This window comes from Nycticebus coucang, chromosome 14 (assembly GCF_027406575.1).
Source record: "Nycticebus coucang isolate mNycCou1 chromosome 14, mNycCou1.pri, whole genome shotgun sequence".
NCBI classification, from domain to species: domain Eukaryota; kingdom Metazoa; phylum Chordata; class Mammalia; order Primates; family Lorisidae; genus Nycticebus; species Nycticebus coucang.
Window position 1 is genome coordinate 2,715,491 of NC_069793.1, and position 23,413 is coordinate 2,738,903.

The window sequence follows — 23,413 nt, forward strand, 5'->3', positions numbered from 1 at the left end:
TCATGGTTAGACAAGCACCACCTGAGTGTCTCAACAGGTTTAACTGCTAACAGTGGCTCCCCTACTCACAAAAGTGCCCAGTCTGGGCTGTACGTTCCTGGGAGTGGGGCTCATGGGAAACATGTGCAGGTGGGCAGCTGAGGGGACAGGTGCAGCTGCTGAACTGGGACCCTGGTCCTGACACGTGTGTCTGTGGTTGCCACAGAGGACTAGGCATTTGGACCATTACGAATCCTTTGATGCCTCTGCCGCCGCCTCCAAGAAGCCCGCCCTGATACCCACAGGGACTGTGGACACCCTCCCTGGTCACGGCCCCGGCCCTTTCTGATGGCTCACTGCTCATCTCCCTCTAGAATGCAGAGGTTGTGAGCTTCCCTGCCCATGGCAGCCACATGGGACTCAGCACAGAGTTGGGGAATGGTCATTACAGAAGAGGACTCAGATGGCTGGAAGGGGAGTATGGGTATGACACCATCAGGGCATGATGCCGGGCCGGCAGGGCAGGACACTGGGTGGGGAATCCAACCTGCCACTGCTCCAGGCAGGGCTCCTTCCCCACCAGGAGCCAGCCCTGGGGGCTCAGAGTAGCTGGAGCAGCCCCTGGAGGGTGATGTGGGGCTGGGCCTGCCCTGTTAGAAGGGGGGTGTCCCTAAGAAGGAACCACACTACTGCCTAGTGTTGGCCAAATGGGAGATGCATTTGTGAGTCAGGGAAGTTCCCGTTCACACTCAGGCTCTAGCACCTTCCCGGTAGTGGCCCTGCCTCTGTTTCCTGTCTGTCAAATGCGGACAGTAGCAGTAGAACCCGGTGGTTCAATGGTGCCTGGCTGCTGCTTGGAGCTCAGTAATTGGCACCTGGTTGCTTTGTATGGTCACTGGATGCTCCTCACACTGGGGCGACCAGGGTCATCAGTCACATTTTGCCCCTAGTGAAGCTGAGGCTCAGAGAGGGGTCACAGTGAGTGGTGGGCCTGCCTGGCTCCTAGCCAGCTTGCCCTGTGACTTCAGGGTGTTTCCTTGGGTGACAACAGAAGGGCCTAAACTGGGACCACCTGCACCTGGGCTGCAACCCTGACCCATTTTGAGAGGGACCGGCAGGGACTCACCATCTGACTCGGAGGCAGCTCTGAAGATCAGGTAACTGCTGGGCAGGGGCTGCATGATGGAGCCCACACTCTCACCTTTGGGGCCCTGGAAAGCAGAGGCTTAGTGTCACTGGGGTAACACCCAGGGACAGATGCACAGACAGGCCAGCAGAACCATGGAGACCCACACTTGGACTCATGTGGATCCTCCTGGGGCCTCGGGACCCCACTAGGCAGGGCCAGGCACTTGGCAGGCAGACAAATGGGCAGTGAGAGGTGAGTGGACAGGGAGCTCTCTGACTCATGGTTGGCCGGCAGCTCCGCCATCAGCTTCCAGCTCTTGAGCCTCCCAAATTAGGATGGCCAGAATCAGCAAGTGCAAACCCAGGACACCTAGTTGGATTCAGATCTTAGGGAAATAATGAACAGCTTTTCAGTGTAAGAATATTCATGCGATATTTGGGCATAGCGGCACTGAGAAACTTTGCTGTTTCTCTGGGCATCCTGGGTTATCCCTGGCCAGGGCAGCCTCTGGTTATGAGGGTTGAGGTCTGGGCTCAGGCAGCAGGACACACAGCCTGTTCCTCAACCACCCCAGAAGCAGCACCCTCCTCCTTCCTGGATGGCGTGACTAAAGGACCTGGATCATGATTCGCCCCTCCCTGTGGCCTGCTGTGTGGCTGTGTGGCCCACAGGGGCTTGGGGAAGTTAAGAGATGTGCCTGGGGTCCCACAGTGGCTGTGAGAGCCCATCTGGATAGACAGCCTGCTCCCATGCCCACTCCCTGTACGCCCTCTCCCGCACACCCTCTCTTTGCTCCCCCTCTCCTCTGCCCAGGCCTACACACCTTCACAGCCCAGACGGACTGGTCCAGCGGGTGGAACAGCTTAAAGCAGAAGCCGTCCTTCTTGGAGGGCCGCTCGATGAGCTCACAGCAGTGCAGCAGCACGGTGCCCACCCACTGGCCCCCCGAGGGTGTCTTGTAGATGAGCAGTGCCCCTGGCTTCAGCACGCACCACAGCTTGGTCCAGCTCTTCAAGGTCCCACGGACCTGTGGGGAGGGCACCACCTTCAAGGACCCCGCTGGCCCTCGTGCCCTGGGCCAGTGTCCCAGACTGCTGTGTGCAGGGCAGGAGTCAGACAGTGCCCCAGTACTCAGCAGAACTCCGGCCCACTATGCGGCAGGAGAAAGCCCCTAAATTAGGGTGAATCCAGAGAAATACAGAGTAGGTAGGCACAGGATTACTGGTGATGTTGATGAGAGTCAAGTTGGCTCCTGGGAGGGGCCAGTGATGTTGCCACCATCAGCTTTGTAAATTTTGAAACCAGCTGTCATTTTTTTCTCATTCTAAATATATATTCACTTTTGCACACCACTTCTTCATTGTACTTTTGGTGTGTGAGGTGGAAAGAGCCTGCTCAGGCCAGGCCCTGTGCTCTGCCCAGTAGCCCTGGGGCTAGGCAGTGTCATTCCACTGTCTGGAGAGGAAACCAAGGTTCAGGGGTTGAACACAGGCCTCCTGATCCGGACCTGGACACCACAAGCAGGCTGTCGCGCTGCTCCTGCCTCACCCAGCTGAGCAGATCCTACTCTACCTGGAAATGGGATCTTTGCAGATGCTGTGAAGTGACAATGGCCCTGTTGGGGCCCAGCTCCTTACACAGAGAGGGGAGAGAGGCAGAGAGACCACATGGGGGCAAGGCCATCCCTGCAGGGATGGGACAGGTGGTAGGAAACACATTTCTGTGTTTTTGGTTTTGTTTTTTTTTCACACAGAGTCTTATTCTGTTGCCCTGGGTAGAGTGCCATGGCGTCATAGCTCACAGCAAGCTCAAACTCGGGCTCAAGTGATCCTCCTGCCACAGCCTCCCGAGTAGCTGGGACTAAAGGCACCCGCCATAACACCCGGCTAGTGTGTGAGGTGTTTTTAGTAGAGATGATGTCTTGCTCAGGCTGGTCTCAAACTCCTGCCTTGGCCTCCCAGAGTGCTGGGATTGCAGGTGTGAGCTGCCATGCCTGGCCTGCATTTCTGCTGGTTTGAGCTTTCCAGTTTGTGTTCATTTGTTACGGCAGCCCCAGAAATTGGATCTAGACCCCCAGTGACAAGCAAACAGACACTATCCCTGGGTCAAGTGCAGCCCCACCTTCAGGCTGTCGGCCATGATGACCACTCCAGGGTCCGTGAGGGCGCGCAGCAGCTGCCGAGTAGCTCGCTTCTTCTCTTGCCGGTAGTTCTTCTTCTGCACCTGGGCCGGGCACCAAGCGGGCAAATCAGGGCGGAGGCCCCAGCTGCCCCCACCTCCTCCCACTGCACAGCCCAGGCTTTGTTCCCTTCCCTTTGTCAGGCAGGGGGTGGCACCCTGACTCAGCTGCCCATTCCTCAATGACGTAGCTATGCTTCCTCCCCAGGCCTGGCCCACCTTGAGAGCCTCCTTCTTGGCGACCCTGGTTGTTGGTGACACACACTCTTTGTCAGATCCATTGCACAGCCTGTACTCTGCCTGCAAAGAAAAAATGCAGGTGTGGGGGACGGGACATTGGGGTACAGCCTGGGGATGCAGAGGGCGGGGGTGTGGGATTAATGCCCCCACCCTGCCACCCTGCTCAGGACCCCTCTGTCTCATCTACCAGCACCTCTAGGAGTGTCATGGGAGATGGAGGAACAAGGTGGCCAAAGGAGCCCCTTCCCTGGGCACCTACCCTGGGCACATAACAATAGAAAGATGGGGACCCACCTACCCCAGCACACGCAGGGACAGGCAGGTGGTCAAGGCAGGAAGGAAACAGAGGGCCATTGGGTGTCAGGGCTGAGCCAACAGGTATGGAGGATGGGCCCTGATGGGGAGGGCACTCAGGAGGCCCAAGTAAGGGTGGCCAGAGGGCCAGGGCTGTACCTTGCAGAGGGGGATGGTGACAAGGCCTCACACTGGGTTTCTGGGGACCACACTACTTCCACCCAAAGGAATAGCTTCCCTGCCCCTTTGTTCCTTCCTCACGGGCCCCAGGTGTCCACTTCTTGGCCATCATCATGTGTCCAGCTCTGGGCAAGGCCGAGGCACAAGTGCAGGCTGTGCTGGGGGACGCCCACCCCACCACCAAGAACTGTATGTGGAGGTCAGCGCCAGTCCTCTCCCGGGCTTGGCACATAGCTGACTGCACAGGCAGAGAGTAGCAGTCCCTGGTTCCTGAAGCTGAAAAGGGCCACAGTCCTCTTACAAATGGGGAAACTGAGGCCTGAGATACACAGCCAGGTCTACAGTCTACAGGATGGGGGACAGCAAGCTATGACCAGAGTCCTGCCTGCCACCTGCTTCTGTGTGGCCTGTAAGCTGAGAACAGCTTCCCCATTTTTAAATGTTTGGGGAAAAAATCAAAAGAATTATATTTTGTAAGATGTGAAAATCATATGAAGTTCAACTTTCAGCATCCATGAATAGTTTTCTTGGCACATGGCCACACCGTCCATACACTGTGTTGTCTGTGGCACATTTACAGTTGAACTGCAGCACCGAGTATCTGGAACACAGGCTGTTCAGTGGCAGAGCCTGACAAAGTGTGGCCACCCGGCCCTGCTCTCCTGACGGACATTCTGGGGCTTTCGCTACAGCCGCTTGGGGCTTCCGGGGCCAGGAACGCCCTGCTCTGGGCAAAAGGAGCCCCATATAGGGGCAGTGGGAACTGGGAGGCTTTGCAGCCTGTCCTAATCGTGACGGCAGAGCCAGAGCCCTATCTGCACAAGTGTGCCAGGCCCCGTGCAGATGCCTTGCCAGATGCACTCACCTATTTTTTTCCAGCGACCCACGAGGTGGGTCCATGATCGCTCCATTCTGTGGACTAGAAAACCAGCCACAGGATGGTAAAGTAACTTCCCAGTGTTGCACAGCGAGCAAGTGGCAGGGCTGGGACTCAGACTGTTCTGTGGCTGGTTGTCCTGGCAGCACTGTGTGCTGACTTTTGGCTCTAGGCAGTGGGGTCAGAAAGCAAAGCCAACTTGACTCTTTGAGGCAGAGACAGACAATCCCCAAGTGCACAGAGGCTGTGAGGGAGGGTGCAGGGAATGCCATGTGCATAGTTTTATGATTGTGTGCACAGCTGCAAGTATGTTAAATATGATGGCTCAGATTACTGTTATCTACACTCTGCAGAGGAGGCAACTATGGCACAGAGAGGTTCAGAAACATGCCCAAAGTCACACAGCTCCCAGGAGCAGAGCTGGGATTGAACCAGGCACTCTCTTAGGTGAGAAACACAGGATCACAGGAAAAAGGGGGTACAAGACCTGTACCTGCCCCCACAAGCAGTCTTGGGCTGAGGACAGTGACAGGAAGGAGCCACGATCTGTGTGCCAGACCCTGGCCAGGAGACAGCCTCTGGGGGCCCAGGCTGACAGCCGAGACGCCCCAAGTCCCTACCTGGAAGTCCCTGAGCTGGGATTCTTGTGCATGGTGCCCTTTGCTGCCTGAGCACATGCTGTTCCCCAACTTAGAATGCTCTTCCCTGCAGCTGGGCAACCCCTGCTCCTTTCTCAGGCCCCAGGAGCCATTTCCCCACCTCGCAGCAGCAGGCCCTGGTGACACACACTGCCCTTGGGCCACACAGGACTTTTGCAATTATAGCTACAAAGCTGTTCCTGTGCTCAACTTTTTGTTGTCCATGGCTCCCACCAGGGCACAGTTACATCCCAGTACCTGCTCGGCCCTGGCAGATGGGGGCTCAGCAAGCATCTGGAATGAATGAATGAATGAACAAACAAACGGATGCATGCCAAAACCTGTTGCTACTGGCCCACTGCCCAGCTCTCCACCAGATGTGGCTGAACAGGGCTGTGCTCGCTTTAGCCAACATGGAAGAGGGAAGACAAGACCCAGGGTAGCGAGGCAAGGCCACTTGGTGTCCGGTGTCTGTGGCCTCTGCCCAGCGCTGTGGACTGCCTGTCGGTTCCTCCTTCCTAAAAGCCACGCTGGCCATCCTGTCCAGACAAGACAGGGCCCTCTAGTCCCTCCTATGTGCCTCTACACATCAAAGTCTGGTGCAATAATGAAACACCCCAAGAAACGAGAAAAGCTGCCAGAACTGTGAATTTTGGCATCTGACAGGAACTTTGCAACCTATAAAAATTACTTAGAAAATATAATTCAGAACAACCTATAGAATCAGACGAAGTAATTGCAAATCGTCTCTCTAATAAAGACCTAGTATTCAGAATACGTGAGGAACTCTTATAACTCAGCAACAAAAAGACAGACAACCCAATCCAAGAATGAGCAATGAACTTCAATAGATTATTTCTTCAAAGAGGATACACAGACTGGCCACCAGCACATTGAGACACTTCATGTTTTAGTCACTAGGGAAATGCAAGTCCAAACCAGAAGGAGATACGGCTTCCACCCGTGAAGCAGCTATAATAATAAGTAAACCCCCCCAAACAGAACTTAACAAGCCTCGGGGAGGACGTGAGAAGCTGGGCTGTGTGCCTACAGGTCATCATGCAAAACAGTGCAGGCGCTGTGGAAAGGAGTTGGGATTTGTTAGAATTCCACGTTACCACAGAACAACCTGTGACCCAGCCAGTCCATCCTCTGGGAGATACCCCAAAGAAGTGAAAACTGATCCTCAAGTTCATGTGTGATCCCAGCAGCATCTTCACCACTGCTGAAAGGAGGGGACAAGCCAGACGGCCACCAACTGCTGATGGGAGAGATGCAACATGGTCCCTCCAGACAGCAAATAGTCCTGAGACCTTAAAAATTCAGGAAACCCTGACATGTGTCACATCATGGATTAAACCCTGAAGTTGTTATGGTCAGTGAAAAATCCAGACACGAAAGGACGAATGCTGTGATTCCACTTATGTGAGCCCCCCAGAGTCATCAGATTCACAGAGACAGAAAGTGGACTGTGGTGGGGTGGGGGGTGTTAACTGTTTGACAGGGCAGAGCTTCAGTTTGGGAAGGTGAGAAAGTTCTGGAGACAGAGGGTGGTGACACCGCACAGCACAGTGACTGAGCTTAGTACCACTGAGCTGTGCACCCGACAATGGTTAAGATGCTAAAGTTTATACTCCCTGTATTCTACCACAACACTACCCAGACCAGTAAATAAATAAATCATAGAGTGGGTGTAAGGGGGGGTCACAGCTGCCCCCAGTGGCCAGGCACCCTGGGGATGAGGGAGGAGCAGGTAGCTCCAGGGATCCAGCAAAGGTCTGGCCTTTTCTTCTCAAGGCTGACTCGGGAACAGACCCTCCAAACACCACTTCCTTATTTGACAGGTGAGGAAACAGGGGCCAGGAAGGAAGGCCATCACTCAAGGTCACCTGAGGTACTAGGTGGTCAAGGTGGGGAGGGCCTTGTCATTGGGACCTGGGGCCACAACCCATGGTCAGCATCTGGGGGCTATGGCTCCCCTGGACTGGGACCCCACAGGGGAGGGAGGGTGATGGCAGAGCCCTGCCCCTGGAGGTCCTGCAGGAGGGCTCGCCTGGGGAGGGTGTGGCCCTGGCAGGGACCGGATGGCATGCACTCAGTGGTCTTGGTGGGTCTGCCTACAGCCAAAGGGCCCCCGGGGCCTCCTTTTGTTATTTTCTACCCCTGACCACCACCTAGCAGCCCACATCCTGACCCCAAGAAGGTAACTTTCATGACACCACAACTAGACCCTGGCATTTGGGACCCCATTCCCTGTTCAGCGACCCTCCCTGAAGCCGCACAGCTGGGACAGGCGGGAAAGACAGGCCTGGCTGGCATCCCTGCCACACCTGTCCCCAGACATTTCCTGCCATGTCCTGGGCCAGGCCCCTTCCCACTGGTCCTCCCACGGCCGAGCTCTTACCGGTGGCACCTTTGTGGCAGAGCCTGGAGTTGGGGGCCCTGCATCCCTCAGCAGCAACGGGCCGTTGGGCTCCATGTCCTTCCCTGCAAGAGGGCAGGTGGGGTGAGGCCTCTTGAAAGGCGGGTGGGGCCGAGCTGCCTAATGTGTGTGGCAGGGACGGGTGGTGCAGGCAGCTGAGAGGGTGAGGAAGCCAGCAGGGGGTGGCAGGGGCTGCAGGATTCTGCCTGAGGGGTGTAATAAATGCCGGTAAGCATCACCATGAGAAGGCCTGCAGAGCTCTGGCCAGGCCTCCAAAACTCACAGGAAGGAAGCCAGCATCCTGGACCTGGTGTGGTGTGAAATTCGGGGTCTGTGAGGCCAAGTCCCCCGGCTTACACAGAACATGATTTTGGGGCTCAGACCCACACAGTGGGTTGAAAGTGCCTGGACCATGTGTCCGTCTGGCCTGAAACCATTGCTGGAGTGCCGGGACTCTTGGAAGGGAGGGGGTCAGTCCTAGCCCCACATCCTACCTGGACAGGATAGGCCAGCTGGGGAGGGAGGTGGAAGGGTGACAGGGTGTCTGGATTCAGTCGTGGGGAAATGGTCTCCCCTTCTCTGGCTCCATCTGTTTAGAAGGTGTGTTTCTGGGCCGAAGGTAGAGGGGACAGCCACAGGGGAGGCCTGAAGCCTGGCAGGAGCCTCTGCCTGCTTCCTGTAGCAGGGCGTGTTTGAGAGTGCATGCATGTGTGTGCACGTGTGCATGGGGTGTCACCCAGGTCCTCTACTGAAGGCAGGGGAGGTGGGAAGGGCTGCCCATGAGACCCACCATGGAGGGTGAGAGCAGGGATGCCCAGACCCAACTCCCTGGGAGCCCTGGGCAGGGCTGAGGACCAGAAAAGCTGGCTTGGTGGCCCCAGGAAGTGGTTCTGCCTGAAGGCCCTGTCTAGACATTGTTGCCCCAGTCTAAGCCCCAGGAACCTCTGCTTCCCATCTGCAAAGCACCTCATGGGGCAGCCCAGAGGCCAGGGGTGGCCAGAGGGGCTTTCCCCACTCTCAGGGCCTCCTCTTGGTGCTGCCTCCCAAGCTGGGAGGACTCAGGCCACTCTGAGCACCCCGAGGACAGTGCTGGATCCCCTGGTATCCCATCCATGTCCATAGTCCTGTGCAGCCTTGGGGCCTGCGGCTTCCTCCACTCCCCAGGGCAGGCCCTCACCCAGCTGGGCTCTTTGCTTGGCTGCTCTGGGGACCAAGTCTCTCTGGATCTGACTGCCAGCTGGGACCATCCCGTTCCCCTTTCCTCCCATGAGCACTGCACAGGCCTGGGCTGGAGATTCTGCCCCAGGTGGTGTCCCAGCCCTCCACCCTTGGCCCTCCATGTAACTTTCACTCTCAGCTCTAGGCCTTGGTTTTCCATCTATTGGATGGACTTTAGCTAAGATGGCTCTAAGCCCCCCAAGTCTGAGCAATGGTCAGCCTGACACTCTCCCACTCTCCCCCAGGGGCCCAGGGCAGGCCAGGGAAGGCTCAGGTTCACCCCAAAGCAGGCAGTGGGAGGGAGGGATGGGCATAGCCTGGGGGCCTCCCCCAAGCTGGCACTGGCCACCACCTCCCACCCCTCAGGGGCCCTTGGAAGGAAGGGGTGGGCTTGCTGGGAGATAGCAGATACCAGCAGAAAGAATCAGATGTGGGTGGGGGGAGGGTCAGGTGACAAGGAGGGCAGGGGCCAGGGGTTCCCTGTTCTATGCTCAGCACTTTATCCGCAAGCTGCAGGAAAGCTTGACCCCAAATGCTCCCTCCCAGAGCCTGGACCCTTCCAAGCTGAGAACAGTACTAACACTGTCTCCATTCTGCAGATGAGTAAACAGGCTTGGAGAGGTGAAGTGGCTGTCTGGCCGCGTTCACTCAGCCAGGACACCTGTCCCTGGAGCCTGTGTTTGGGATGACCAGTGGCCCCTGAGCCTGGGCTGTGGGAGCCTCCTCCTTGACCACCATGGCTGAAGGGCCACACTGGCTCTGCAGTCACACAGAGAAGCCATCTTACCTGGCCCTCCATGGAGCTGTCAACCTTTTGTTCCTCCGACCCACACAAGCCCCAGTGTTGGGGGGGTGTAAGACGGCAAAGATGTCATCCCCCTGACCTCAAGGGCAGAGAGGGGACAGGCCAGGTGAGGTCACACCGTCAGGCTGCTCCACCCTGTGCGGCTGGCACTAACCTGGGCTGAGAGGGCAGAGCTCATTCTCCCCGCCAAGGAGCAGGTTCCGGGTGAGCTTCCGAGGATCCACTTTCTGAGGCGTGGAGGAAGGCGGGCAGAGAGAGAAGCGGCGGCGGAGAAAGGCCTCCTCCTTCATGGCGTGTGTGCTTGGGGGCTTCTGAAAGGAGGGAGGAGGGGGTACGTGGTTACACCTCATGTGAGGCTAGGTTATAAGGGTGCCAGGGGCAGGGGAGGCAGAGGCAAGTCAGAGTCACATGGTGGGGCAGCCCCATCTGACACCCAGGTCTCCTCTCAGGGGACTCCTGAGCTGGCTGAGGCTGGCATGAGGCGCCAGGGCAGGCCATGTGGTCAACCTTAGGTTGGTAGCTTTCCTAGGCCTGGCAGGAGGGCTGTACTGGAGCCTTGGTCACCGCCTGGACCAGTGCTGGTGGAAATGGGGCCTGCCACAGGGCAAAGCAGATTCTCTGAGAACTGTCCCCTACTCCCAGGTTCTGTAGGACCCTGGCCACAGCCCAGGGGACCAAGCTGGCCCACATGATTTCCCTCCCTGGTGTGGGTGCTCTGTGGCCCATCCATGCAGGCAAAGGACGCAGGTTGGTGAGACCAGGTGGCCCTGTAGCCATCCGCCCCAAGGATCCCCTGAGGGCCCCCTTCACAGGCTCCTCTGTTCAAGTCCCCCTCCTGCTTGGAGTAGGTTTCAGCTGCTGGCACCCAAATGTGCCTTAACAAGGACAGGCGCTCTGGCGTGCTCAAGAGCAGGCACCCTGGAATTCAGGACAACATGTCACATTTCTGGTGGAAAGAGCCCCTGGCATCCAGCCAGGGAAGCCATGAGGAGGGCACATAGACAGTCCCCATTGGTTCAGGGGCTGGGGGCTTGTCTTCTGGCCCAGAGGCTGGCGGTGGGCAAGAGGCAGCTCCCTCCCGCCAGCCCCTGGCAGCCCCGGCCCAACAGAGAACTGGACTTGGACCACAGCTCCTTCCAGAAACTTTGAAGTTGACAGCGCCAAACTCACCAAGCTTTTAGCCTGTTCAATAGACAAGAAAACTGTGGCTCGGGGAGTGGAAGGCCTGGCCACATAATCATGGCCTGGTGGTTGTCAGCAGAGTGAGGACTCTAGCTCCTAACCCTGATCTGTCCACTCCTCAGGGACAAGCTCCTTAGAGATCCAGCTGCTGTCCCTCCTATCCCCGTTTTCCAGGGCTGCTCCTACTACCTCTCTGGGAAGGCTGTGGCTCCTGGCCAGGCCCAGGAAAAAGGCCCACTTTCTCCACAGCCTTGGACCTTCCTGGGTGGGGCTTCAGGAGTGGGTTGGGTGGCCCAGAGTGTCTGTGGTCCGGGGACTTCTCTCCAAGGCCCCAGAGCCCCTTGGGTCCCCCCGCCTGGTGTCAGAGTGAGGGGCTCTAAGGCTGCAGATGGGCCAGGCTAGTCCCTCCCTTCCTAATCACTGTCATGTCACCTGGCATCTGGCTCAGCTCACTATCTTTGCCACAGACAGGGAAGCTGGTTTCAGAGAGGTTGAGGTTTGGAGCCAGGCTACACAGCTTATGACTAGGAATGTCTGCCCTTGAGCCAAAGTCAGCCTGATCTACAACATGACAGTGGGGTATCTGTCCTCCACTGTCTCAGGCTGGCTCAGTCAACCCACTGCTGGGAGAGAGCTTGGGGGGCTGGGTGGGCCCTGGGGGTCCTTCCTGGCACTGGGGAGCCAATGTGAGTTGCACATGATGCTGCCCTCGGATCCACAGGGAGCACAGGGCCACCCAGGCAGAGTGATGAGCACGGTCCCCTCACCTGGAGCCTGCTGGGGCAAGGACAGGGACTGACCAGCATAGCCTCAGGCTGGCTCATAGCCCAGCCCCTGCTGGCCTATCTGGCCATCTGGCCAGGCCACTGCTCTTCTCAGACCACGCAATAATCTCACCCTCCCTGTTCCACCCCTCCGTCCTCACACTGACCCTCCACCCCCTCCCATCCGTCTTCCTTCTCTTCCTTCCATCCACAAATCCTTCCAGCTGGTCAACTGTCCAGCCGCTTTCCTCCTCTGTCCCTTCACCCCACACTTGGACATCCCATAGGTGGCATTCAAACCACGGAGCTGCTGGCAGGGAACAGACACTCACCGCCCGAGTGCCACACAGGCATGTACCTGTGACAACTGAGGAGTGTAAGCCGGCAAGGATGTCACTGTGTTAGCTGACAACACAGTGCGCCCAGTGCCAGGCCCTGCAGACACCTGTAACCCACTCAGACGGGCAGGGCCACAGCTGTCCTCACTGGGTTCACAGTCTGCTCATTCCTCTGAAGATACCACACACCTCCCTCTGCCTGATCCCCTGTGGCCAACAGGTGCCTGCGGTGTCTCCCCCCGCCCTGCCCCTGTCACCTCAGGGAGGTTATTTTGTTCATTATGCAGGTAGATCTTGGTTAAATCTCCCAGACCCTTCACAGCAGTCCTGGTTCCCACCCACACCCACACCCTGTCCCAGCCACACTGGCCCCATTATGTTCCCCCCAAATACCAGCAAGCCCATTTCCCCTGCAGGGCCTCTGCACTGGCCCTTCTCCCTACCAGGAATGCGCTTGCCCACGTCTCCACGTGGCCATATCCTTCTTGAATTCCACATTCAGCTTAAATGTCACTTCCCCAAGACTCGGCTGCTCCTATGGGCTGGCATAATACATAGCCCTTGGAGTTCTCTCCTATTTCTTTATTCTTTTCTTTTAAGATAGAGTCTTACCCAGGCTAGAGTACAGTGGTACCATCACAGCTCACAGCAACCCCAAACTCCTGGGTCCAATGCATCCTCTTGCCTCAGCCTCCCAAATAGCTGGGACTACAGGTATGCAGCACCACACTCAGCTAATTTTTAAATTTTCTGTACGGACGGGGTCTCTCTATATTGCCCAGGCTGGTCCTATACTCCCAGCCTTGAGTGATCCTCCTGGGATTATAACAGGTGTGAGCGGCCACGCCCCACCTGTATTTCTTTATTCTTAATGAACTCTCTTCCTTCTGCCAGGTGCAAGCTGCAGGGGAGGGGGGTGGCCGAGGTCTGACTTGTTCCCTGCCCGGTCCCAGCACACACAGCAGAGATACAGGCTGCCTTATGGCTCCAGGGTAGAGACTTGGGATTGTTCTGAATCTCCAGGTCAGGGCAGGTCCTCAGAGAGGCGACCAGAGTTAGTTTGGGGGTTGATTTTCACTCTCATCCTGGTGAGTTTCCCACCACCATACCCTCTGCTGCGTGAGGTGTCCGTAAGGCATCGTGTCAGGATTGTTATGTGCAAAGAGCGGGAGTAGCTGAGGAACCAGTGATGACTCCAGCTGGAGTGCGCCTACAAGGGGAGGGAGAGAGGGAAGCATGGATGTAAGGGCAGGGGAAGAGGGGAGGAAGGTGGCTGGATGAGGAGGTGGGTCCTGCTGGCTAAGGCAGCAGCCACCTGGGGACCCTCACACTGGGCAACTCCAAAGGGCTGTGTTCCCATGTCTGCCAGGCCTGTGGGGAAGCCCCCTGGGCCCTGGATTCTGCCCGCCTGAGGCTGCCCAAGGCTGAGGCGGGAGTTACTCATAAGTCTCCATGACCCCAATGCCAGCAGTGCTGCATCCAGTGCTGGGTCCCCCAGAGATTCAGAGCTCATCTGTACACGGCGGGTCCCTGGCCCATAGTCAGCTGAGGCTTCACCCAGCCCTGATGATGGTAAAGTCCAAGTGCAGGAGGGGGCACTGCCATGGCCTGGTAGGAAGGAGCCCCTGAGCATCTCACACTCGACAGGATGTCCAAGGCACAGCACGTAGGTGGACACGCCTACACACATGGGACCGAGGCGGAAGCTTTAGGTAGTGCCAGCCTGAAAGGTCACATTTCTGCCTGGTGGGACCCAGCTCAGAGGCTGGGATGAGGTGGTGGCTAGGGAAGAAGGGGCAGCACTGGGGCTCACTGGATGTGTGGCCTCCCTGCCATGCTCTGGCCTGGGAGGGGGAGGGCCTACAGGACTGGAGTGCAACAGGAGACAGAACAGGCCCTGAGCAAGCCCTGGAGCCCTTAGCCCCTGCTTGGAAACCCTGTCCACAGCCTCCTCTCTGAGTGTAAAGCTATAGCTCTCTTCCGCCTTCCTAGAAGGGTCCAAAGGCTTTCTCTTAGAACCTGTGGGCCCTCCTGCTGGTCACTACAAGCGGGACCAGGATGGCCTCCTCCTCTCCTGCCAGGCCCCATGGTTTGCTGCTGTGGCCAGGAGTTGGCCTGCCCAGAGCTGAGAGTCACGGGTGCCCCTAAGAGCCAATCTCCAGGTGGCTCTATCTTGGGGAGCACCACGCTTTGTGGTGGACAAGTCCTGTTGGGTGGACTTGAGGTACAGAGCAGGAGGCATCCTCCCTTGTCCAGAGTGAGCAAGGCCCAGGGTATAGCAGGGAGGCCACCAGCCCTGTCTCCTGCTGGTCCCTGGCATGGCTGATACCATCCTGGGCCTATCTTCCTGGCCCAGCCTGGCTGCCCTTCTTGGTTATTACTTTGCCCAAAGCCAGACCTCATAGGGCCTCTCAGGATGGTGGGGCAGGCACTAAACCTTTAGAAAAGGGAACACTTCAAACTTGGACTTCAGGTGGAGACTCGCAGACCACAGAAAGAACACGACTCTGAGCAGGGCCACCCCAGGGTGGAACACGCCAGGGAGCCCATGGGCCGGGCTTTGCATCCTGGGTGGTTCCCTTCAGAGGTTTGCTGGGACTTGGGGTGGGGGTGGGAGTAGGGGAGAGCCCCTGTCCCAGAGAGGGCGGAGGGGCAGGTAGGGACAGGCCCGGCAGCTGTGGGTAGTGCTGGCAGCAACCTGGGGCCTTGGGGAGGAAGTGAAGGTGACCTCACTGGGCTGGCAGGTGGGCAGAAGACGCTTGCTGGTGGAAGCTGTCTCTCCTCCCTGCCCTGGCCCTCTGAGCTAGGCCTTTGCTGTGGCCTGATGCTCTGCAGGGGGCCCTCCCCTTTTCTTGAAGACCCAGTCCCTTTGTCAAAGAAACCCCTTCCCTGCTCCTTGTGTTTCATTTGGTCCACACAGGATCCCCTGCTGGGCTGGACTCAGCTGCACAGCACAGGTCTGACTGATATCTTTGGCTGCCTGAGCTCCTCTGGACCCAGCCAAGCCAGGCACATACAGGAGCCAGTGCTGCATTTCCAGAATGAATCAGCTCCTGCCTAGAAGGGGGCTTGGAAGAGGCCGGAGCTGCTGAGGGTCAAGAAACATCCCTTGGCAGTGTCCGTAGCTCAGTAGGTAGTGCGCTGGTCACATACACCGAGACTGGCAGGTTTGAACCCGGCCCGGGCAAGATGAAACAACAATGACAACTGCAACAAAAAAATAGCCAGGCATTGTGGCAGGTGCCTGTAGTCCCAGCTACTTGGGAGGCTGAGGCAAGAGAATTACTTGAGCCCAAGAGTTTGAGGTAGCTATGAGCTGTGATGCCACGGCACTCTACTGAGGATGACATAGTGAGACTCTGTCTCAAGAAAAAGGAAAAAAAAAAATGAGAGAGAGAGAGAAACATCCTAGAAGTTCAGAGTAAGTGGGACAGAGAGCCCAACCTGTGCCAGCTAGGCAGAGGCTGCTCCCAAGGCCTCATTGGGCATGGTGGTGGCTGACCGGGCAAGGCAGGGATGGACGCCCCTCCCTGGTGCCCTCCTGAGGCTCCTCAGGCCTCCTGAGGCTCCAGACCTCTGCACGTGACTGTCTGGTGATGATGGGCACACAGGGCCCTTGGGCACTGTCAGCGGCCCAGAATGTCCTGTAGCAACTGCTGTTTGGCTCCGGCCACTGCCAAGACAGCCACGTGGCAGCAGTGGAGACAAGCCCACAGCAGGGCCCTCCAGTACCCAAGAGCCACTGCTTGACCACTCTCCAACTGACCACAGGCACATTTGGTCTCCTTCCTTAGAGCCCCTCGATTCCTCCTGCCCTGGCCAAGGTACACAGCTGCCTGGGAGCTAAGGAGGGGAAGGGGTGAGTTAGGATGGGAGTCAGCTCCAACCTGGTGGGGCCCCACCCTGTACAGGCCTGAGCAGGTGCTTCAGCTTCCCTTTTCCATCTGGACCAAAAAGTACCCCCACATGGGGGGAGCAACAGGTCCCATGCGATACGGCCCAGAGATGAGGCAGTTGGGCGGACACAGGTCCTGTGCCATCCTGCTTGGCCCCTGCCAGGCTGACCCTGTGTCCCTGAGAACACTCACCTATGGACACCTGGGCAGTCACCAGACTCCTGAGCTCGCATCTCATCCCCCCTGAACAAATTCTTCCCTGTTCTTCTGCAGAGGTCTGGGGACCACAGAGAGCTAAGGAAACGGGCCCAGCCCTGCTGCTAATGGCGTGACCTCAGCTAGCCATATTCTTCTCTCAGCCTCAGTTTGTGAACAGGGGCATGCTCTGAGCAGGGGAGGTGAAGTCACAGGCCCACAGGGGCCCTGGGAAGGTGCCTGCGGAAGTGAGTGTGAGCCCATCCCCAGCACCCACAGCACCAACGCAGATTCCTCGCCCACAGCCCAGTGTGACGGGGCTGGGCCCAGTGTGCTGGAGGTGAGGGGGGCAAGGGTCCTGGGGAGGGCAGATGAGGCTTGGGGGCTCTATGGATTGGCAGGGCTGGAAAAACAGAAGTTTGCAACCAGCCTCCGGCGCCGACGTCCCTGCACCAATACATCTGCCTGAACCAGATTCCTATTCATGGCTGTGGGGGAGAAACGCTCTGAAATCACAGATGAGCTCAGGGATGAAGCCACATAAGTATGCTTGGCTTTCTGCATACCTGGCAGAGAGGTCAGCAAGTCCCAAGGAAAGGCAGTAGCCATCACTTACAGGATAGCAGCCATCATGTCAACACCACATGCATTCCAGAAGCTTGCTAAGGCCAGTGTCCACAAGGACCTTGCTGAGAAGAAACTGCCAGACTCCTGAGTTACCCCCTGGAGACCAGCACATGCCCCCGCCTAGCACCTGCTGCCCTCCCTGAAAACAGACACCACCACAAGGGACCAGGATGTGCCAGGCTGCTGTCCCCTGGCTGGACAACTAACTGCTTAGAGCTCAATTTGGGCAGTGTGAGCAGCACCCGTGGGAGCAGTGGCCTCTGCTGAGTGCCCTGGCACACACCTCGTGTGAGCTGGGCTGCAATGGGCTGGGACCAGGGGCTTTCCCAGCAGGGCTGCTGTGCCAACAGAATGCAAAGCTCCCAGGCCCTTCTGTATGTTCTGTCAGGTCTTGACGGGATTGTTATGACACCCATGGGGGGCTGGGGGGAGTTGGGGTGGGGTGAGGCAGGTCTCACCACATTCTGAAGATGCAGAAACAAAGGTCCCAAGAGGGAAAATGACCGGTCCGAGCTCCAAGGCTCAAGTCCTTTGCTCCTCAGGGGAGCAAAGCCTTAAGCCCCAAATCCCCTTTGTACTTTGAGATAGCTAAGGGGGCCCAGAAAGGAAGATGGAAGGGTCAGGCTCTTGGGAGAGGGATGGGGGGAGTCAGGCCTACCCTCAGACGTGGCCACAGAATTGCCAAGCTACAGGAGGGGACAGGAAGTGGCCTGCCGGGCTCTGGGTGCAGTGCTAGGCCAGGCCTGTGTGTTCTCTAGTTTGACTCACCCCAGTCCAGGCCTGTGGGTCTGGCCACACCCAGCTTCCTGTCCGACAATGGCTTAGTGCCGTCCACCACACTGCGGCCACTGACCCAGGCACACCCACTCACCACTTCCCCTGCAGCTGACCACTCCTGACCAGACCTAGGAAGCCCCAGCTTTGGGGGCCGAGCCTGATGTGGTCTCCCCAGACCCTTCCCACCCATCCTGACACAGACTGCAGCTGGGGGCACTCTTCACGTGCACTCACCAGGGGCAGGAGGATGAGAGGTGGTACTTGGAGGCAGTGGGGCCAGGACGCAGGGGCCTGCTAGGGCCAAGGCAAGTCCCACCCTTGGACCCATCATAAGAGCCTCACTGTCCACAGCTGAAACAGGGTGCAGACCGCTCCTGGGGATGACCAGATACCCACTCCAGAGGAGGGCTCACCTGCTGTGCTGTGGGCTCAGCCTCTGTCTCAAAGGCCATCAGCACACCTCAGGGGGGACCCTTAGGCATCACCCCCTTGCCTGGCACTCCTACTTAGGCTTCTGTGCCCAGCAGCCCACTGCCTACCTGGGTTGGAAGGCAAATGGACAAGTGGCTGGTCTGTGGCTGCCTGGGAGCATGAGGTTAAAAAGCCAGAGCAAAACGGAGGACTCCCATGGCTATGGGCCTGGACTGAAGTCTCATTCCTCTCCCCAATAGGATGGCAGGATCATTGCTAATAGGGAAGCAGAGGCTGGGGACCCAAGCAGGCCAGATCCTTTTTCAGGCCCCTCCAGCCCTAGTCTCCCCCACTGCCACCTTGTGGGGACCTCCCACAGCAGCCCCTGGTTAAGGCACCCTGGGTGGACCCAAGGCTGGCGTTTAGCAGCCTGACAACCAGGTGAGGATGTGGTGGTTGCCCAGCACATGGAGCACAGAGGCCAGCAGGGTGCTGTGCGGCAGGTGGGTGGGTAAGCAGCTGGGGTCCCAGGGGCATCAGATCTGAAGGTCCAGGCCATGTTGTCTTCAGCCATGTGGGGCTATTTGAGGTGGGGAGGAGCAGCTGCTGGAGGGGCACAGACCCATCTCAGGAAAGGCAGGGAGGATCGGCCTCCAGAGAGGAGGGAGAGACCTGGCAAGTAGAGGGCATTTATCACCAGTCCAGGTACCTATCCCCCACCAGGTAGGTGTCTGAGGACACGAGGGTATAGGAGCCCTGGCCCCTGGAGGGGATCCCCTCACCTCAGCAAGGCCTTGATTTGGGGGGAGAAGTCTTTCCAGAAGCTCCAGAGGACACTGTCTGGCCTCCCCTCCTTTCTCTCTACCCCTCAGTGCCCCCCCAGCCTCCCTTCTCCCAGGCATCTCCCCTGCTGGGCCCAGGAGAGCTCAGCAAGGCCCAGTGCCACACCCTGAAGGAACACAGCTCCTGGGTTTGTCCAGCCTGAGGTGCAGGTAGAGGCTGGGGGGACCCTAACGGCCTGGCCTGCAGTTGGTGACTCTGAAGCTCTTCCCTGTGGTCCTGCCGGGCCTGAAGAGGTGGCCGCCCTGCTCCTGGAGGAGTCCTTAAGAACGCACATTGCAACCTCAGGGTCCACTGCCCAGCTGTGCAACACGGCTGTGGGCACTCCCAGGGGACCGCCAAGCTGCCCCTCTGCCAAGGATCTCCCTCTCCTTCTCCTTCCTCAGAGGAGAATCTGGCCAGGGTCCCCCAAAAAGCAGCCACTACCTTGGGCCATTTTAACAGAAGTGGAACCCTCAGAGGAGGGAGGGGATGAACTTGGTGGAGCCTTCCCAGTCAGGGCTCAATTGTGTGCATCTCAGTGCCCTCTGCCCCTGGGCTCACTTCAGCCCAGGACTGGCTATAGGAACCTTGTTTTGGAGACCAGAGATAAAAATAAGGTCACCTGCTGCCCACACCTCCTCCTGTCCTAGCCTCTCCTTGGAACGTGGGTATGCCTGGGGCAGCCTCTTGAGTCCAGGGACTGAGTTAGCCTCTGGATCCAGCAAGGCCAGGTTGGCCCAGCACCCTAGGGAGCCAGGTGAAGTGAGGAGCCCATCTCCCCTGCCCACGCACAACACAGCTGTGTTCTGTGGTCAGTCAACAGGTGTGAGAGCCATGGATCTTGGCCCTGCCAGTGGGCCCTGGGGCATGGGGCTGCCAAGACAGACAGCCTGGAGTCACTCTTTCACCAGCTCCATGTGTCAAAAGTCAGGTGTCACACACCAGAAAAGACACAGCCTGGCACATAGGATCCTGAGCACAGCCCCTTTGGAGGAGGGGTCAGCCCATGCCTCGTGCAGAGGGGCTCTGAACACAACACCATAAACAACAAAACTAGCCAGCAAAGCCTCCTTCCAGGGTCTCCAGCACTTTGCTTCTGTTAGTGCACTGGTCCTTTCTACAGTGGCAGACAGCAAGCACCCTTGGCTTCCAGCTGAGGAGGGCACAGAGGCACAGAGAGGGTGAGTAAGCTACCTTAGGTAACACAGCTGCTGAATGGGCAGATGGGATTTGCACCTGGGCTGTGTAGGTTCACTTGGTCTAACCTGTCAACTTGCCTGGGCCGCAGGATGCCCAGACGTTGTTCTGGTGTTTCCAGGAGGGTCTGTCTGCATGTGCTTAACACTTCCCATTCTCTCAGAATGAGGCTGGGAAGACCAAAGTGACCTCAGCAGGGCTCCCTGGGCCACGGACCCAGAAGGTGCTTAGGCTTGCTGTCTGTGCATGGCCCCTTATGACCCAGACAACCAGGACGATGGGTGCCAGTGGTAATTATACTCCAGGCTGTCCTAGCGTCAGCCCCAGAGCAGTCCAGAGGTCTCTTCATACTCCCCAGCACCACTGTACCCCTGCTCCCACCTTCTTGCACACAGCACAGGGGCTCCCTTCTGTCCTGCACCTGTGCTTTCTACCTGGTGTCACAGCCCAGCCCTAGGAGGGTTAATGTAATTGAACTTAAACAAGGATAAAGCCATTTAACACAATTCTATAGTTTCTTCCTTTGTGCCCACCTGGCTTCAGACTCTGCAGAGTCACTCCCTGGCCTGGTCCCAGGCCTAACACTCTGACTCTCTCTTGCTCTGCACCTGGGGAGCAACCGGTAGTGGCCCAAGAGCTGTCCCTGTGCTCCCCTCTGAAGCTAATCTGGCTCCAGGGCCCCTTCTAGCTCTGTCCGCCTTAATCCTGTCCTGTGCCCCAGTCCAGCCCATGTGCCCAGGAGACCGCATCCTAGCTTCCTCTGTCTGCTATTCCCAACTCATACCCTCAGGAGCAGAACACAAGCCAAGCCATGACTGTCCTGGACACGGCAGAGTGTCTCTCCTGACCAAGTGCTTCCTGCTCCCCCAGGAATAGCCCCATGGGCCCAGCATCCTTCATGCAAATCTGCATGGGGGGAGGACATGGACCCCAGAAACCCTTTCCCCAGCATATGGGTCCAGCCCATGGCTTCCTCCAGCCCACCCCCCTCCCACCATGGGCTCCTCAGAGCAGGGCTTCCAGGAGGGGCCTGGGTCACTCTCACACATCACTGCAGTAAAGGCTCACCAAGACTTTCAGGAAATGGGATTATGGGGTTTCATTACAACTTGAGTGCCATGGAGAGGCTGGGAGGCCTGCTTTCTCTGACCTTGAAGGTGAATCCTTCCACAAACTGCAAACTCGCTCCTGCTGATGGATTTTGCCAAGTTGCAATCACACCTCTGCAGCTCCCTGCCAGTGTGCCCGTGCCATCTCTGCATTTGCCTCCTCCCCGGGACCGGGCACCACAGGGGTTTGAGGTGGTGGGGGAGGACACCCCTCCCCCTCTGCTGCCTCCTCCCAGTCCAGAGGCTGGAAGGATCCCATGTCTTGGAAAGAAAATAGATCCTAAGATACAGGCTTTGTCACAGCGTCTGGGGCTTAAGCACAGGAGGCAGTGAGGTGGAAAAACAGTGATCAGAAGAGAAAGAACAAACAAATATATGAAACTCCAGAGAAGAGACATTCAAGGAAAAATCTTCCACACAATGAAATCCTGTAGAACTTTTGGATTAGAAAATGACACAAAGAAATTTTTGAATCTGAAAAAAAAAAGGAGATCATAATACTCAAAAGGATAATTTTGGTAAATAGTAAAATTGGCACATGTATTTCAGAGTGAGGAGTGGAAAGAGATAATTACCAGGCATAAATCATTCCTCTCATGAGTTTGACTGTAGGAGAAATAGTTTGGAAAATAATAAAAATGATAGGGTCAAAACAAAACAAAACAAATTTCAGGAGTCCAAATGCTCCTTTTTCCTACCTTCTCTCCATTTTACACATGCAGTAACTGAGGCCCCAAGGGCCAACTGATGTGCCCAGGGCCACGCAGCTGGTTGGTGCAGGCCCCCAGCAGCACCCCAGAGTCCAGGCAGCTGCCCACATCATAGGGAGCAGAGGAGGAGGGTATCCTGGCCCAGAGAACCCTGACGAGGCTGCTGGGCCACAGGGCCGGGAAGACAGTGCTCCTACCATGCCTGTCGCACCCCTCACTGCTCAGTGTCCCAGGAAGTCAGATTTGATTTCACCTAGGCATTCAGCTCCACTCCCATCTTACAGACGGGGATGCTGAAATGCAGGCAAAGGAAACCAACTACTCCACCCCATGCCCAGCATTTATAGTCTTCCCTAGGACCTAGGCCACTCACCGCCCACCTGCCCCTGGACAGGTCCACCTTCTAAACTGCCCACCTACCTCTTCCTCCAGCTGGGCAGGGGTGAATATGAGAGAGCCAGTGATGAAGGGGCCTCCTCATCCCTAAAACTCCGAAGAACCCTGTGAGATGAGGCAAGTCAGTGCTGGTGTGGGAGCCAAATATGGCAGCCAAGTGTGGCTGAGCCCTGCAGCCTGATCCAGTGCCACCAAGAACCTACTGTGTGCTGCTCTGCTGGCCTCATCTGTATCCCTGGCTGCCTGGTTTTCATCTCCTGTGCAGGTGAGGAGTCACCTAGACTTTCCCCTGTTAAGGCCACCTGGGTCTTGTGAGGCCAGGCTGTGGGGATCTCACGGTCACAGCCTCCACCAGTCCCTTCTGGTTGTCACATGTCTATGCAGCACAAGGAACAGCCTCTGTTGCCAACTGTGGTCGAGGTGACAGCCTCTGACTCCCATACCCAGGGCCATGACTCCACCTGCCCACACGCTGCTCTGCCTGGCTGGCCTCCCTGTCCCTCCTTCCAGAGCCTCCTCTAGCCAGCAGTCAGTCCCAGATTCATCCCCAACAGCAGAGACTGGATCGCCTATCACATGCCCCTGGGGGCGCCTGTCTTATTGACTGCCTAGTGTCCTAGGCCCTGGCAGGAAGTTGAGTGCAGAAGGTGAGGCAGGCCCCCTGAACCCCACCACAGCCCTCAGCCAGAAAAGTGGTAACTCCATGCCCATTTCATTAGCAGGAAGAATGAGGCTGAGGGAAGGATACATCCAGTCTCTCAGGGCAGGCTGCATGGCAGGGACAGCAGAGGCCCCCGAGACCCTGCGTCAAAGTCTAGAGAACACTGCAGGGGAGACAGGGACAGAGCAGTGCATGGACACGTGACTGGCCCTGCGAGGACAGGCCATAAGGGGCCCGCTGGGAGCAGAAGCAGCTCCCTAAGGGGAAATGAGAGCTCACACCCACACGGTTCCCAGCAGCGGGACTCAGGGCAGCCAGGAATTGGAGACAGCCCAGATGCCCATAGACGCACTGATGGACAAAACAAC

The 23,413-nt window shown here is 57.4% G+C and overlaps 1 protein-coding gene across 5 annotated transcripts in view; it reads right to left on the minus strand.

The window, feature by feature from the left end:
• The window catches only part of OSBPL5 (oxysterol binding protein like 5), a 70,935-nt gene that overhangs the window by 21,494 nt on the left and 26,028 nt on the right, over nt 1-23,413 (minus strand). For 3 of the 5 annotated variants that reach the window (XM_053561047.1, XM_053561049.1, XM_053561050.1), the window contains exons 2-7: nt 10,115-10,271; nt 7,920-8,002; nt 3,506-3,586; nt 3,230-3,331; nt 1,932-2,135; nt 1,106-1,190 (exon numbers count right to left, since the gene is read on the minus strand). In XM_053561047.1, coding sequence (XP_053417022.1) covers nt 1,106-1,190; nt 1,932-2,135; nt 3,230-3,331; nt 3,506-3,586; nt 7,920-8,002; nt 10,115-10,271 — 712 coding nt within the window. Of the gene's footprint in view, nt 1-1,105; nt 1,191-1,931; nt 2,136-3,229; nt 3,332-3,505; nt 3,587-7,919; nt 8,003-10,114; nt 10,272-13,353; nt 13,455-23,413 lie in introns of those variants that run through there. The other 2 variants (XM_053561048.1, XM_053561051.1) reach the window with 2 other exon arrangements.